The sequence below is a fragment of the Tupaia chinensis genome, unplaced genomic scaffold (assembly GCF_000334495.1).
Source record: "Tupaia chinensis unplaced genomic scaffold, TupChi_1.0 Scaffold000153_1, whole genome shotgun sequence".
In the NCBI taxonomy this organism is placed as follows: domain Eukaryota; kingdom Metazoa; phylum Chordata; class Mammalia; order Scandentia; family Tupaiidae; genus Tupaia; species Tupaia belangeri.
In genome coordinates, this window is record NW_006159624.1 from 928,539 (window position 1) to 943,686 (window position 15,148).

Sequence of the window (15,148 nt, forward strand, 5' to 3'; positions counted from 1 at the left end):
ATTTTGGCCCTTGATTCAAAAGAGTTACATTGGGACCGGGTGGCATGATGGTTAAGGGCGCTGGACTCCCACATGGCCGATGGCCGACTGTGATTTGAATCCTGGACCTGACTGTTTGCTCCCTTCACCCCCCAACCCCTGCCCCGTTTTTCTATGTTCAAATTAAAATAAATAATTAAAGTTAAATAAAATAATTCTTTAAAGAAAAAGAATTGTTTTTATAAGCCTTATTAGTTCACTAAATATTTATTGAGCTTTTATTGAATTCTAGGCTTGTCTCAGTGTTTAGGATATTGAGAAGACTAAAGTTTATTCCCTAGTTCTTAACTCAGATTATGAATCAGAATGACCTTGGGAATTTTCTGAGCATAATCTTTGTTTTTTGTCTTTTCATTTTTAATCCTTCCCATGGAGATTCTTATTTAGTAAGTATGAGATGGATCCTGTGGAACCGTCTATTTTAAAAGTTCCACAAGTGATTCTGATTAACAGTCCTCGTTGAAAACAGTGAAAGCCACCCCAGGACCAACCTGTTCTGAAACAGATGCCCAGAGGTGATATGACACAACACAATTTTTCTTATGATAACTCTCTTTAAAGGGTGTTATATATCCTGAGAATGTCTGAGTTCACTTAATAACATACAGATTTGAGTCATAGTATTCGTGATTCAATTCTAAACCTTCACTCAGTGTAATAAGTTCTATAGAATTTACCTACCAGCCTCGTAAATAGTATGCATTTTGCTTTTTTCTGAAGTTCCTTAAGCATAATATTCTAGAACTCTACATGCTTATCTTTAGTCTTCCTGATTTTATAGATGCTTATTTAAAAATGGAAATTCTGCTTTCTCTCCCCTCTTTGTCTCTTGACAGAGAGATGTTTCATGTTGGTGTTTGTTAACAGGAATTTTTGATAGCCGTATAAAATATAACTCTATTACTTTTAAGTCTGACATTAGAGATACTTCTGCTTTAATCCTAAAATGCAGTGTTTTGGAGGATTGTGTCTTGTCTGAATAAAGTTGTAGGACTCCCACTTCTCAAGACATTTGCCTTTATAGAAAGGGATGAGAATTAAATGACTTAGGCTCCAAGTTACTCAAGCAAGTCACCTTACCTCTTGTTATTTCATCCTTCATGTAAAATAATAAAAACCAGCCTACTTCTTGAAACTGAAGAAGATATAGTGAAATAGTATGCTAATATTTTGGTAGGATACATAGTTTTATATTTAGACACTTTAAAAAATTTATTTTACTTAATTTTATTTATTATTTAAAAATATTATTTATTTATTATTTTAATTTATTGATTTATTTATTTTAATTTGACCAGAATGAGATACAGAGAGAGAGAGAGAAGGACAGTGAGAAAGCAAGCCACTAGGTCTGAGACTCAAACCCTGTTTGGCCATGTGGGAGTGTACAATGCCCTAACCATTATACCACCCCTAAATTTTGACAATCTTGATGCTAAACTACAGTTCTTCTTCCTCAGATAATCTGATAGTGGAGGAAGCAGTGCAGGAGCTGAATTCCTTCCTTGCTCAAGAGAATATGAGGCTTCAGGAATTGACAGACCTCCTTCAGGAAAAACATCATACCATGTCTCAGGAGGTACTAACTAGAAAGGAGAGATGACTGTTTCTAGTTGTCTTACTTTGTCTGATTTTTTTTTTTTTTTTCTTTTAAGAACATACAGGGCTCTGAGAAATAAAAATCTGAGGAAAGGTTAAGGAAAGAAGGAAGTAATTGAGTGTTTCTCCTCAATGACACCTTTGCTTAAGTAGACGTTTAAGGATCTTAGTCTTTAGGAAGAAATGCCATTATGTAGAATTTTATGAAACACAAAAACTGTATGCCCTCTGTTAATGAACTACCTCAAATATAAAAAAACCCAGTGAGTATAGTGTTACTGAGGAATGTCTTGGCAGAAATTGAACAGAATGGGATAGTAGGAACTACTGCATATATAATATCCTAGGAACGTGAGGAATTTCTTGTTAGTCCATATCTGGGCACAATTAGGGTCATGACCAAACCATGCCAAGAATTGGGTATTTATTTACACAAAGGGAATGTGTTAAAGTGCTGGTAGGCTTAGAACACTCTTCCAATACTACTGATTGGCATGGTTTAGTTCAAAGGATACTCCACTGAAATTTGACTTGCCAGAGTTTGACTACCAAACTCTCATGCTGATTAGTAATTTAATAGTTACCTATTTACTTAGTCCCTAGCATTTAAGTACTTTATGAATATTATCTCTAATGACAAAACAACTGTCATGTTACTGCTAAGGAAATAAATTCAGAGACGTTAGTGACGAGTCTGAGGGTACATAGCTAGAAAGTAATTGAGCTGTTTTGAATGTAGGTCTGTTTAACTTCAAAGCCCATGTTCTCCATATTCCTCTGTTTCTTAAACGTTGGAGTTAAGGTCCATGCTTGGCTGGTTGCATGAGACTCATCTGAGAGTTTATTAACACATGGATTTTCATGGACCTTTAGTGTTCAAGTATAGCAGCAGCACTTATACCTAAACTAGAATATAGCAAATAAATCATAGCCTTCTGTCATGTTATGAGACATCAACTAGGTGCTATTATAAAGATGGAAAGGTTTTCCTTTTTTTAGCCCTTCAGTTAGTGTTATGAAGCTGGAGGGCACATTGTTTTGCTTAAGTGGGAACTACCCAACGTGGCTGCCGTGGTTGGCTGTTTATGTCCTATCAGCTCACCTTAGTTGTCTGCTGGAATTCCTGCAGTTGCCTCTATAACATGCAGTCTTAGGGTAGTTGAACTTGTTATGTGGCAGCTGACATCTTCTGATGGGTATCCCAAGATCAGGCAGAGTCTACATGCCTTTTTTAACATAGTCTTGAAGTTGACCCTAACCCCACTCAAATAATTTGGGGACCCTGTTTTAAAACTAACAGAAAGGGTATGTATAGATTAATAGGAACATGTAATAGTTTTATAATTAAAAGTATTAAATAGTATTAAGTGTTGTAAAGGTCCTAAATAGAGAACAGTTTAACTTTTGTGTCTTTTTAGTATCTGATTCTAAATTGCTCTGGGGTCAATTTAAAGAATGTTCTATGTAGATTATCATTTGTTGGCAGAGAAAGTTGGGGCTCAAGATGTCTTTTTGAATTTTTCTAAACATTCGATAAAATAAAGGATATCTTGTCTCTTAAAAATACACATTTTTCTGATAGATTTGTAGGTCTGTCTATAGAAATGGTGCTTTTCAGAGGCATACAATTAGTGACTTATAAGTGGTCTTTTCCTTATGTGAAAGTTTTTACAGGCATCTTTCATTTTTGTGATTGTCACTCACCTAGACTGCTAAAACAATCTGTGAAATCAGTTTTACACTCATATACTGGGAAAAAAGTGATGCATCTTCTACTTAAATCTTTTCTATAATGAGAGTAAGCAGTGGTTTTAACTTTGTGGAGATTGAAATGTAAGCTTGTGACATAGATATTTCTTTTATGAAATATTTTTTCTGAATGCCTGTCGTTGGGATGTAGTTCTCCAAGTTGCAGAGTAAAGTGGAGACAGCTGAGTCACGAGTGTCTGTCCTGGAGTCCATGATTGATGACCTACAGTGGGATATTGACAAAATTCGAAAGCGGGAACAGCGACTCAACCGACACTTAGCAGAAGTCCTAGAACGGGTCAGTGCTGTTTTATTGTATTACAGTTTGGAACCTAGAATCGTTTTTGAGGCTTCATGGAAAGGATCAACTTGAGTAGTAGAGAAAACTGACACTTTGAAAGCATATTAGTTATCAGACTGTAATCATAGAGTTTCTTGCTGAAGAATCTTTGTTTTTTTCTGTAGGTGAATTCAAAAGGTTATAAGGTATATGGAGCAGGGAGCAGTCTCTATGGTGGCACCATCACTATCAATGCCCGGAAGGTAAGTTAGTGATCTAGTCAGGACACAGTTTTTGACCTGATGTCAGGGCTTGTGCCTTGGGACTTAGGGTTGTGTTCACAAGGTTGCAAAGTGGGATTTTGTGAGAAGAGTGGTTTAGTAAATATGGGAAGCTTAGAAGTGGAACTCTTTTTCTTTATTCTCATTTTGCTGTCTTCCTACATCTCCCTAGTTTGAGGAAATGAATGCAGAGCTTGAGGAGAACAAAGAGTTGGCTCAGAACCGTCACTGTGAACTGGAGAAACTTCGGCAAGACTTTGAGGAGGTCACTACACAAAATGAAAAGCTAAAGGTAGGGGGCACATCTCTAGAGGGCAGTAAATTAAGACTTTGTTGATGAACTCACATACATTCTTGTGAATCTGTTATTTATAAGGAAAAAGAAAAATAGACAGCATTCACCTTCCTTCATGACAAAAACTCAACAAAAGGCCATTTATGACAAGCCCACACATAATACTCAATGCCGAAAAGTTGAAAGGTTTGTCTCTGAGCTCAGGAATAAGACATTCTTGCCTTTTTTATTCAGCATAGTACTGGAAGTCCTAGCCAGACTATTCAAGCTAGAGTAAGAAATGCTGGGTTGTCGGAAAAGTCATGACACATTTTTGCATAGCAAGACAGAAAAAATATGTCATGACTTTTATAACAACCCAATATAAGGATGCCAGATGGGAAAGGGAGAAATGAAATTGTCTCTGTTTGCATATGACATCTTATATGTAGAAAACACTGATGACTTCACCCCCAAACTGGTAGAACTATAAATTAATTCAGTAAAGTTGCAGAATACAAAATCAGCATACAAAAATTAGTTGTTTCTATACACTACCAACAAACTGTATGGGGGGAAAAAAAAGAGAATGATCCGATTTGACTATAGCATCAAAATACAACAGCAACAACAATAAAAAACAAACCTTAGAAATAAATTTAACCTAAGAGCTAAGAGATCTGTACACTGAGTGGATAAAGAAAATATAGTATAGATAGGACCAGCAGTTAGCCTAATGGCTATGTTGACAGTGGTTCAAGTCCCAGACCCAGTGGTTTAAACTCACCGCGGACACGTGCGTATGCGTGTGCTCAAGATCCCGAGAGGAGAATGGAGGAGAAGGGATTGCAGTGTGGCCATCCCCCTGGGGGGGTGATTTCTCGCTTTCTGTCTCTCTGTCTCTCTCTGTCTTTCTGGCGAGTGCACGCGCCCTATAGCAAAAACTTCTCCAAAAAGAAAGAAAAAGAAAAGAAAAAAAAAAATCACAAAAGAAAATATAATATAGATACACAAAGGAATACTGTTTTCTTCTATAAAAAAAGAAAGCATATCATTTGTGACAGCCTGCACCGATAGTATGCTAAATGAAATAAGCTGGACACAGAGACAAAAAAGAAGTTGAGTTCATAGAAGCAGAGAGTAAAACGATTATGAGGGAGTAGGTGATGTGGGCAATGGGGATAGCATCCAAAATTTCAGGGTGAATAAATTCTGGAATCTAATATGCAGCATTGTGACTATAGTTAGTAATGCTATATTCTATGCTTGAATATGTTAAGTAGATCTTAAATGTTTTCACTACACAAACAGTAACTGAGGTGATACATTAATCAGTTTGATTGTGGTAATCATTTCACAACATAAATGCTTACCAATTACCTGTGTCTCACCTTATTCTGAAAAGGGTTTAAAACAACCTGTACAGGTCTGTAGACTAAATATGCTCTATCTTAAAAGTTATGAGGAATAGGGTAAAGTAGGCTGAGATTCTGAATGGATTAAATAAAAATTGGGCATACGAAATATATGCAGGAGCCTGGATATACTGAGGGCGGGTAGGCCATTCACGTGTCCATCACCCAGTGGTGGGCCACAGATCTGGCCCTGCAGTTTCCCACTGCTGAAAAACAGCAGGCAGTACCATCCGTGATCCTGCCAATTTTTTTTTTGGAGAGGTTTTTCCTATAGGGTACATGCGTTTGTCAGAAAGACAGAAGACAAGACAGAAAGCGAGAAATCACCCCCCGGGGGGGTGGCCACGCCGCCATCCCTTCTCCTCCATTCTCCTCTTGGGATCTTGGGTATGCACACACACATGCCCGGTGTGAGTTTAAGCCACCGGGTCCGGGACTCGAACCGCGGTCAGCTACATGGGAGTTCAGCAACATAGCCATTACACTAACTGCTGGTCCCAATCCTGCCAATTTTCAAACTTGTTAGAACTTTCCTTCTTTAGGGTCTTTAAAATAAGCATCCTAACAGATATTATAGGTCTCTTCTCCTGGTGGTTCTAGTGTCCTTGGGTCCAGTTTGACACAGTGTAAAGCACATATCAAGACAGTTTTTTTGGGAAAAGAATGCAGTGTATCCAGGATATATCCACTGCTTGGGTGATCTAATTTGGGCTATAATTTACGTAACTAGAGGAATGGGTAGATAGACTTCATAACTTTTACAAAGATCATTTCAGTTGTGCAGGATATTGGTGAGTTTAGAATTTTATTTCTTGGGTAGCATCTGGGGCACAGATGCTAGGTTTTGCTTTTCCCTTTCTTTGGTTCCTCCTAAGGTGGAATTGCGGAGTGCTGTGGAAGAAGTGGTTAAGGAAACTCCAGAGTACCGCTGCATGCAGTCACAGTTCTCGGTCCTCTACAACGAGAGCCTACAGTTGAAAGCACACTTGGATGAGGCTCGGACCCTGCTTCATGGCACCAGGGGAACCCACCAACGCCAGGTTGAGCTCATTGAGGTAACAGCATTGCTTCATGTTCTGTGTACAAGCTTCACCTTGGGTCGGTGTACAAAGATGAGATGACAGAATTCCTACCCTCCAGGATATTCTGTCTAGGGAATAAGAGTGTCCATTAGAATGCAATGTGGTACAATAGCAGCATATAGACAAAAAATACAGTGATAGACGAGACAGAGCTTCTGATTTGACTGTGGGACCTTCCTGATTCCACTTGAGAAAATGAAGTATGAAGCTTAAGGATAAATGCAGGTTTATTGTTAGTTGAAAGGAGAAGGACATTTCCAGTAGAGAGAACAGTATGTATGAAGATATGAAGGATAGTTTCATGTGGCTGGAGCTAGTCTAGCAGTTGGCCTGGACATTAAGGTGACTGGAACCCACATGACTGGTTGTGTGGTTTGAGTCCCAGACCTAGTGGCTTGAAAATTACACTGGGCACATGTGCGTGCATGTCCAAAGTCCTGATAGGACAATGGAGAAGGGATTGTGGCATGGCCATCCCCCTTTGGGGTGATTTCTCACTTTCTCTACCTCTGTCTCTCTGTCTCTCTTTGGTGAGCACACACCCTGTAGTAAACTAAAAACAACAACGTGTGTGTGTGTGTTTGTGTATGGTGTGTGTGTATATATATGTGTGTACGTGTGTGTATATGTGTGTGTATGTGTATACACACACAATATATATACTATATGTATATACACATGCACACACATATACACACATGCACACATACATAAGCATAATGGCTGGAGCTTATGTATATGAGGGAAAATAGTGGAAGCAGAATCATTGCTTACATGCCATTATAGCATATCACGGCACCTGTATATAATTTCTTTTTTTAAAATAATTATTTATTTAATTTTATTTATTAACATTACTATTTTTAAATTTGCTTTAGGGCACATGAACTCATCAGAGAGAGAGGTAAGCAAGAAAGTAAGCCACCAGGTCCAGGACTTGAACTATGGTCAACTATGTGGAAGTCCCGTGCCTTAACCACCATGCACTTGCTAGCCCTGTATAATTTTTTTTTTTGGAGAGATTTTTGCTATAGGGCATGTGCACTCACCAGGAAGACAGAGAGAGACAGACAGAAAGCAAGAAATCACCCCCCAGGGGGGATGACCATGCCACAGTTCCTCCTCCTCCATTCTCCTCTTGGGATCTTGGGCATGCATGCACATGCATCCGGCGTGAGCTTAAGCCACCGGGTCCAGGACTTGAACCGTGATCGACTACATGAGAGTCTAGTGACATAGCCATTATGCCAACTGCTTGTCCCAACCCCGATATAATTTTGTAAAAGGCAGAAATTTATTCATATATTGAGTTTTGATTGCCCATGGTGCTTAAGGTAACATTTGTAGTATAGTCATGTGTCCCATAGTGATATTTTGGTCAATGACAGACCATATATTATGGCAGTCCCATAAGGAACAGATAGATTATACTATCATACATAGCTTAGGAGTGAAAAAGAAATGTGTGATTGTAGTTTTTTCTGATATGTGCCAGCCAAGTGATTTGTATGCTACTTTACATATGCTTTTGTGCTATTTTTTTTTTTTTTTGAGAGGTTTTTGCTATAGGGTATGTGTGTTCACCAGACAGACAGAGACGGGAGAGACAGAAAGCGAGAAATCACCCCCCAGGGGGGATGGCCACGCTGCAATCCATTCTCCTCCGTTCTCCTCTTGGGATCTTGGGCACGCATGCACATGCGCCCGGCATGAGTTTTAAGCCACTGGGTCTGGGACTCAAACTGCGGTCGACTACATGGGAGTCCAGTGACATAGCCATTACGCTAACTGCTGGTCCCAGCTTTTGTGCTATTTCAGTTTAATTTTCCAATTAAATTGTAGTATTCTTAGCGTTCATGGCTATTTCCTTTATTTCTTCAGTATCCCTCCAGTGTCCAAATAAATAATTTGTAGCTATTTGTTATTCATTGAGTACTGATCGAATGGAAATTTTCTGCGTAATCTGTTCTTGGCTTTATTTATTTTGGTCTTTTTGATCCTTATAGATCAGATTTAGGAGACTGATGAATAGAATATGATATTTATACATTTTAATAATAATTCTTGATTTTTTTTTCTTTGCGTAGCGAGATGAGGTTAGTCTTCATAAGAAGCTGAGGACTGAAGTGATCCAGCTAGAAGATACCCTGGCCCAGGTCCGGAAAGAGTATGAAATGCTGAGAATAGAATTTGAACAAACCCTCGCTGCCAATGAACAAGCAGGTATAATTCTCACTCCACCCTGGAGTTTGTCTGCTGTAATTGCCTTGAAAGCTATTTTATTTTCTATATATATTTTTTTGACTCAGGTTGACTAGTTTTGTTTTCATTTTCTGGGAAGGAATCTTTCTTTCAGTAATTCTCCCTATTTCTAAGAGGTTCCTGATGTGTCCTGCACTTTCTCTCTTGGTGCCTTTGTCCATGTCACAGTTCCTTATAACCGTGCTGTTGCTGTATTTAAGGCCCTATAAACCGGGAGATGCGCCATCTCATCAGTAGCCTCCAGAATCACAATCACCAGCTGAAGGGGGAGGTCCTGAGGTATAAGCGGAAACTGAGAGAAGCCCAGTCTGACTTAAATAAGGTAACCAGGAGGAGAATAAGTGTCATTTGCTATTAAATTTGTAAAGCGGTTTTTGAGTGAGATAGACAGGGTGGTCACCATAAGCCATGTGCATTTTTTCTCTCTTTGTTCTAGACACGTCTGCGTAGTGGCAGTGCTCTCCTACAGTCTCAGTCTAGTACTGAGGACCCGAAGGACGAGCCTGCAGAGCTAAAACAAGACTCTGAAGAATCATCCACCCAGTCCTCAGCATCCAAGGCATCTCAGGAGGATGTCAATGAAATGAAATCCAAACGGGATGAGGAAGAGCGAGAACGAGAAAGGCGAGAGAAGGAGAGGGAGAGAGAAAGAGAACGGGAGAAGGAAAAGGAGAGAGAACGCGAAAAACAAAAACTGAAAGAGTCAGAGAAAGAGCGAGATTCTGCTAAGGATAAAGAGAAAGGAAAACACGATGATGGAAGGAAAAAAGAAGCAGAAATTATCAAACAATTGAAGATTGAACTCAAGTAAGAGCACCGTGTAGAGTAACTGGTTCTGATTCAGAAGTTAAGGTTTGAACATCATGTGTGAAATGTTTGGTTATATCGTGGCTTCTCTGAGTATTAGAATATTTTAGCTATAATTAAACGTACAGTTAATGTGGTCTCAAATCTGGATCAAGTGAACAGTCAAAACAGCATGCATAGCTACTATATAGTATGGTTCAGAGATCAAGTATCAGTTGACCCCATGGCTGTGGCTCTATTCTTCATGAATTCAAATTTTGTCATGCTTGAAGTAATATTCTTGAGAATTACTGGAAACGACTGTTGCTGTTTATTAGATTTAGGCAGATTGCTGACATTAATTGTTTAAATTAAATTAAATTAAATATAGCACTTGCTTACTCTGATTTGAACAGTATCTGATCTGTTTGCTGAGAGTAAACTAGCTCATGGTTATGCCTAATCATTTTAAGAGATTTGTTGGGAGGTTTACTCCTACAGCTATTGAAATAGTAAGATAGACCTTAATTCTTAACCAGTGAAACTTGATCTTTGTCATAATTTCTTATGTTGCCCCTCCTCCTATATGACCAATGTCTTCTCTGGTAGAACTGGTTATTTCTTTTTTTTTCTTGGTCAGATTTTTGCTGTAGGGAGCATGCGCTTCCTGGAGAGACAAAGAGAAAGGGAAAGTGAGAAATCACCCCCCAGGAGGGATGGCTACACCACAATCCCTTCTCCTCAAGTCTTCTCCCAGGATCTTGGGAGAACTGGTGACTTCTTGCTTCCTATTACTTATGGTGAACCCTTTGTTGATGTTTGGATTTGAGGGACCACTGTGCTCAAAATGCTTGAACTCCATTGATATGTAAAAGTACAGTTAAGTATAATAATTGAGTAAGAGATGAAACCTTGAAACCTTTTTGTTCAGCTGATGGTTAATCATTCAACTATTAATATTAAATCTAGCATTTGCATTATGTTTTCAACTTTCCTGTTTTTATCTTTTTGACCCCTTTTAATGGATTTTTTTTTTTTTCAAGTGGAGGATCAGAATTATCTGAGTGACTTTTTTCTTTTTTTTTTGAGAGATTTTTGCTATAGGGTGTGTGTGCTCTCTGGAGAGACAGAGAGACAGAAAGTGAAAAATCAACCCCCTGAGGGATGAACACACCACAGTCCCTTCTCCATTCTCCTCTTGGGATTTTGGGCATGCACACACTGTGCCTGATCTGAGTTTTAAGCCACCAGATCTGGGACTCAAACTGCAGTCGACTATGTGGGAGTCCAGCGATGTGACCATTCTGCCATCTGCTGGTCCCCTGAGTGACTTTTTAAAATACATTCCTGGACCCTATCCCTGAACTATTAAATCTCAGTATCCAAGAGTGGGGCCACAGAAATGTGCTTGTGTAATAAAAACTATAAATGTTTATTTTATAACTTTTGTATCTTTAAGATTTTATCTAAAGGGACAAATGATTCATTTATATAGCTTGCTTTTCTGTACTTTCTGAGTTTATCTTGAAGTTTATCAAGTCTCTTGATAGTCTGTTTAAAAATTTGACTTTTAGATATGCTATAAACGTGAAGTAAAACTTGAAAAATATTCAAATATTCTGCTCAATTCAAAATGCCCTTGTTCAGATGCCCTTTGTTTTCTCATTATATTGTTCCCCTTTTTATCTCTCTGCTGTCATAGGAAGGCACAGGAGAGCCAGAAGGAGATGAAACTGTTACTAGATATGTACCGCTCTGCCCCAAAGGAACAGAGAGACAAAGTTCAGTTAATGGCAGCCGAGAAGAAGTCGAAGGCAGAGGTAATCTAGTCTGCTGTGCCTGTCATTCTGGTGAAAAACTTCATTTCCTTTCATTGCTTTTCCTCGATACTTTTCAAGGTGTTTCTTTATTTTTAAAGTTATTGTTTAATTCAGCAAATTTTCCGCCCTTTCAAAAACCATCTAAAGTAGGGATTTTAGGATTTTCCACAAGGTGCTTATATATATATATATATCAGAATTACTCAGAGCAGGAGTAGCTTTTTCAAACATTTTAGTGCTCGCTTTAAAATACTGCTACAGTGATTGTCTTTTTCTGATTGCTCTTGGGAGGGATATCTTTTTTTTTGGAGAGGTTTTTTGTTTGTTTGTTTTTTGTTGTTGCTATAGGGTGCGTGTGCTCGCCAGGAAGACAGAGAGAGACAGAGAGACAGAAAGCAAGAAATCACCCCCCAAGGGGGATGGCCACGCTGCAATCCCTTCTCCTCCTTTCTCCTGTCGGGATCTTGGGCACGCATGCACACGCGCCCGGCGTGAGTTTAAGCCACCGGGTCCGGGACTCGAACCGCGGTCAACTACGTGGGAGTCCAGCGACATAGCCATTACGCTAACTGCTGGGAGGAATGTCTTATACTGTTAAAATTTGGGGGGGAAAAAAGGAATAGTACCACTGTTCAAAAGAAAGGTAAGTTTATACAATTCAGAAATATTGTTCCTAGAAGTATGTAATATTGGAATGAAGTTATATTAAAACAATGTTTAATGTGGTATATTAGTATGTCATTTATCCATAGTTCTATAAGGGTTATTTTGGTGTTATGGTTCCTCTATCTCTGCATGGTATTAATTTTAAAAAAAGTTTTATAGTGTAGCCTGTGTTTCTATGTGATTCCTTTTCTCCTATAGTTGGAAGATCTAAGGCAGAGACTCAAAGATCTAGAGGACAAAGAAAAGAAAGAGAACAAGAAGATGGCTGATGAAGATGCCTTGAGGAAGATTCGGGCAGTAGAGGAGCAGATAGAATATCTGCAGAAGAAGCTGGCCATGGCTAAGCAGGTGGGCACATTCGTTTATTTAATTGAATTCGTAAATATTAAATATTACTAGACAAGTTACTGCCAGTAAATTATTTCCCTTTTTTTTTTGTTTGTTTGTTTTTATATGAAGTCTTTCATCTTTTCATTGTTTTGTTTTGTGTATTTGTGAATAGGAAATTTCAAATGGATAGCCCATTGTTTAAGTACTGTTTATTGAGGACTTTTCTTTGCTGACCTGGAAACGGGATATAGTAAATATAAAATGAAAAAGAGAATAAAAAATTGTATGCACATTATGATTATAGATACATGAAAGTGACAAAACTATGCTTCCCAAAATAAGTTATAAATAAATAGCTAGTATGTTAACTATGATTTCTGGATCAGGGAACTATAAAACTACAGTTCTTATAATGAACATGTATTTCTTTATTTTTAAGTTCCATTGAATTTTTATTAACATTCAATAATAAGACCAAAAATAGTTGGAAATACCATGTATTTGTTCATTGCTAGGAGTGCCTTCATTGTTTTAAGAACAATAAAATGATAAAAATGAGGTTAGATAGTTTGAATGGTTTTCTGAACATTAAACACTTTGGAAAGAATATGTCATTAGATCCTATATATCTTCCTTTTGTTAAATGCAGAATTTTGTTTTTTCTTAAATCTAGTGATTACTACTTTCTTATTTTTAAAGTAATTACCAGGAAACTTTACTATTAGTAGATTCTACAATAGAAAAAGTGGAAAGAAAGACATACTATGTTCCAACTAGGATGACTCAAGATAAAAGTGTTACTTCTTCCTAAGTTAATATCTGAAATTAATGTGATACCAATGAGGTCTCTCCAGAGGTTAAAACATAAAGTTTTAGTAGGTAAATAGATTGTGACTACTAGACAGACTATTAGAACTGAGTAGAAAATCCAGAAATAGATCCCAGTACTCATGAGTATTTAATATATGCTAAAGATACAGTTTTTAATCAGTGGGGAAAAGGAGGTTAATTGTAGTGGGGCAGAAATTTTAAAATTTGGATACACAGTTTAACACTTTACCCTGGGAACCAGCAGTTAGTGTAATGGCTATGTCGCTGGACTGCCACGTAGTCGACTGTGGTTTGCGTCCCAGACCCGGTGGCTTAAAATTCACACCGGGCGTGTGTGCATGTGTGCCCAAGATCCCGAGAGGAGAATGGAGGAGAAGGGATTGTGGTGTGACCATCCCCCCAGGGGTGATTTCTCTCTTTCTGTCTCTCTATCTCTCTCTGTCTGTCTGGCGAGTGCATGTGCCCTATAGCAAAAAAGAAAAAAAAAAAAATCCTCTCCAAAAAAAAAAAAAAAAAAAAAAATCCTCTCCAAAAAAAAAAAAAAAAAAAAAAATCCTCTCCAAAAAAAAAAAAAAAAAAAAAAATCCTCTCCAAAAAAAAAAAAAAAAAAAAAAATCCTCTCCAAAAAAAAAAAAAAACAGAAAAGAACTTTACCCTAGGATTATTTCCAAATGGATCATAGATACGGTATTTAAAAAATGAATCCATTCAAAGAGCTAGAATAAAACAGTTAAATACCTTTGTAAATTGGAAACAGAAAAGACTTTTCTAATTATTCATAAAAGCCTAGAAAACATGAAAGATAGAGTGATAATTTTCAGTTATGAAAGGGAAAAAAAAATCTAAAACTTCCGCATGGCAAAAAACACTGTTAGCTAAGCCAAATGATTAAGTGACAAGAAGAAAAAAAATATGCTTAACTGGTATCACAAAAGGGCTTATTTTTCTAATATATAAAAACTTTGAAAAATGTTAGGGAAAAACCCAACAATTCAAGAGCAGGCAAAAGATATGAATAGTTCACAGAAAAGAATACAAATGACTCTGAAACATGAAAAGATGCTCAGTCTGAAAACTACTTTTAGATACCATTCATCACCTGTCAGCTTGTTATGAAACTTTGGATGTTTGCAACTGTAGGAGCGTTCATAGATTAAATTCAGTGTTGTAACTGTGGAAATGTATGAGAAAATGTGAGTTTTTATGATAGAAGTTCTCCAAACCAGCTGCTCTTTGACAGTTTGCTAGATTAGGGTAGGTGTAACTATGATCTGCCTTAGTTGACTTTGAGTACAGATTAGTTAATGAGTATGAAACCGATAAGCAGTGCCAGTAACTTTAGATAATAGGACTTCTGCATTCTTTGGGCTAACCTAGTGATAAAACTAAGCTTTTTAAAACTAAGCCTCAGGCCAGGAAGTGGCAAAGAGCTTAAGGTGGCCAGATCCCTTATAGCTGACTGTGGAATTTGAGTCCCATATCTGGTGACTTGAAAAATACACCAGGCATGTGTGCATATGTGCCTAAAATCCCAGGAGGAGAATTGAAAGAACTGTGGCATGGCCATACCCCCTGGAGGGTGATTTTTCATTCTTTCTCTCTCTCTCTCTCTCTCACATGAGCACATGCCCCCATAAGCAAAAACAAAGCATTGCTCTCTGAAAAAAAAACCAACAAAAAAAAAGGGACCAGCAGTTAGCGTAATGGCTATGTCGCTGGACTCCCACGTAGTCG

General features: G+C 37.9%; 1 protein-coding gene across 3 annotated transcripts in view; it reads left to right on the plus strand.

Annotated features, from left to right (window-relative positions):
- Nucleotides 1-15,148, plus strand: part of RNF20 (ring finger protein 20) — a 39,342-nt gene that overhangs the window by 19,409 nt on the left and 4,785 nt on the right. For all 3 annotated transcript variants that reach the window (XM_006145559.3, XM_006145560.3, XM_027770695.1), the window contains exons 6-15: nucleotides 1,500-1,618; nucleotides 3,539-3,685; nucleotides 3,853-3,930; nucleotides 4,121-4,240; nucleotides 6,513-6,692; nucleotides 8,807-8,942; nucleotides 9,182-9,303; nucleotides 9,418-9,788; nucleotides 11,470-11,587; nucleotides 12,452-12,601. In XM_006145559.3, the coding sequence (XP_006145621.1) occupies nucleotides 1,500-1,618; nucleotides 3,539-3,685; nucleotides 3,853-3,930; nucleotides 4,121-4,240; nucleotides 6,513-6,692; nucleotides 8,807-8,942; nucleotides 9,182-9,303; nucleotides 9,418-9,788; nucleotides 11,470-11,587; nucleotides 12,452-12,601 (1,541 nt within the window). The remainder of the gene's footprint in view (nucleotides 1-1,499; nucleotides 1,619-3,538; nucleotides 3,686-3,852; nucleotides 3,931-4,120; nucleotides 4,241-6,512; nucleotides 6,693-8,806; nucleotides 8,943-9,181; nucleotides 9,304-9,417; nucleotides 9,789-11,469; nucleotides 11,588-12,451; nucleotides 12,602-15,148) is intronic.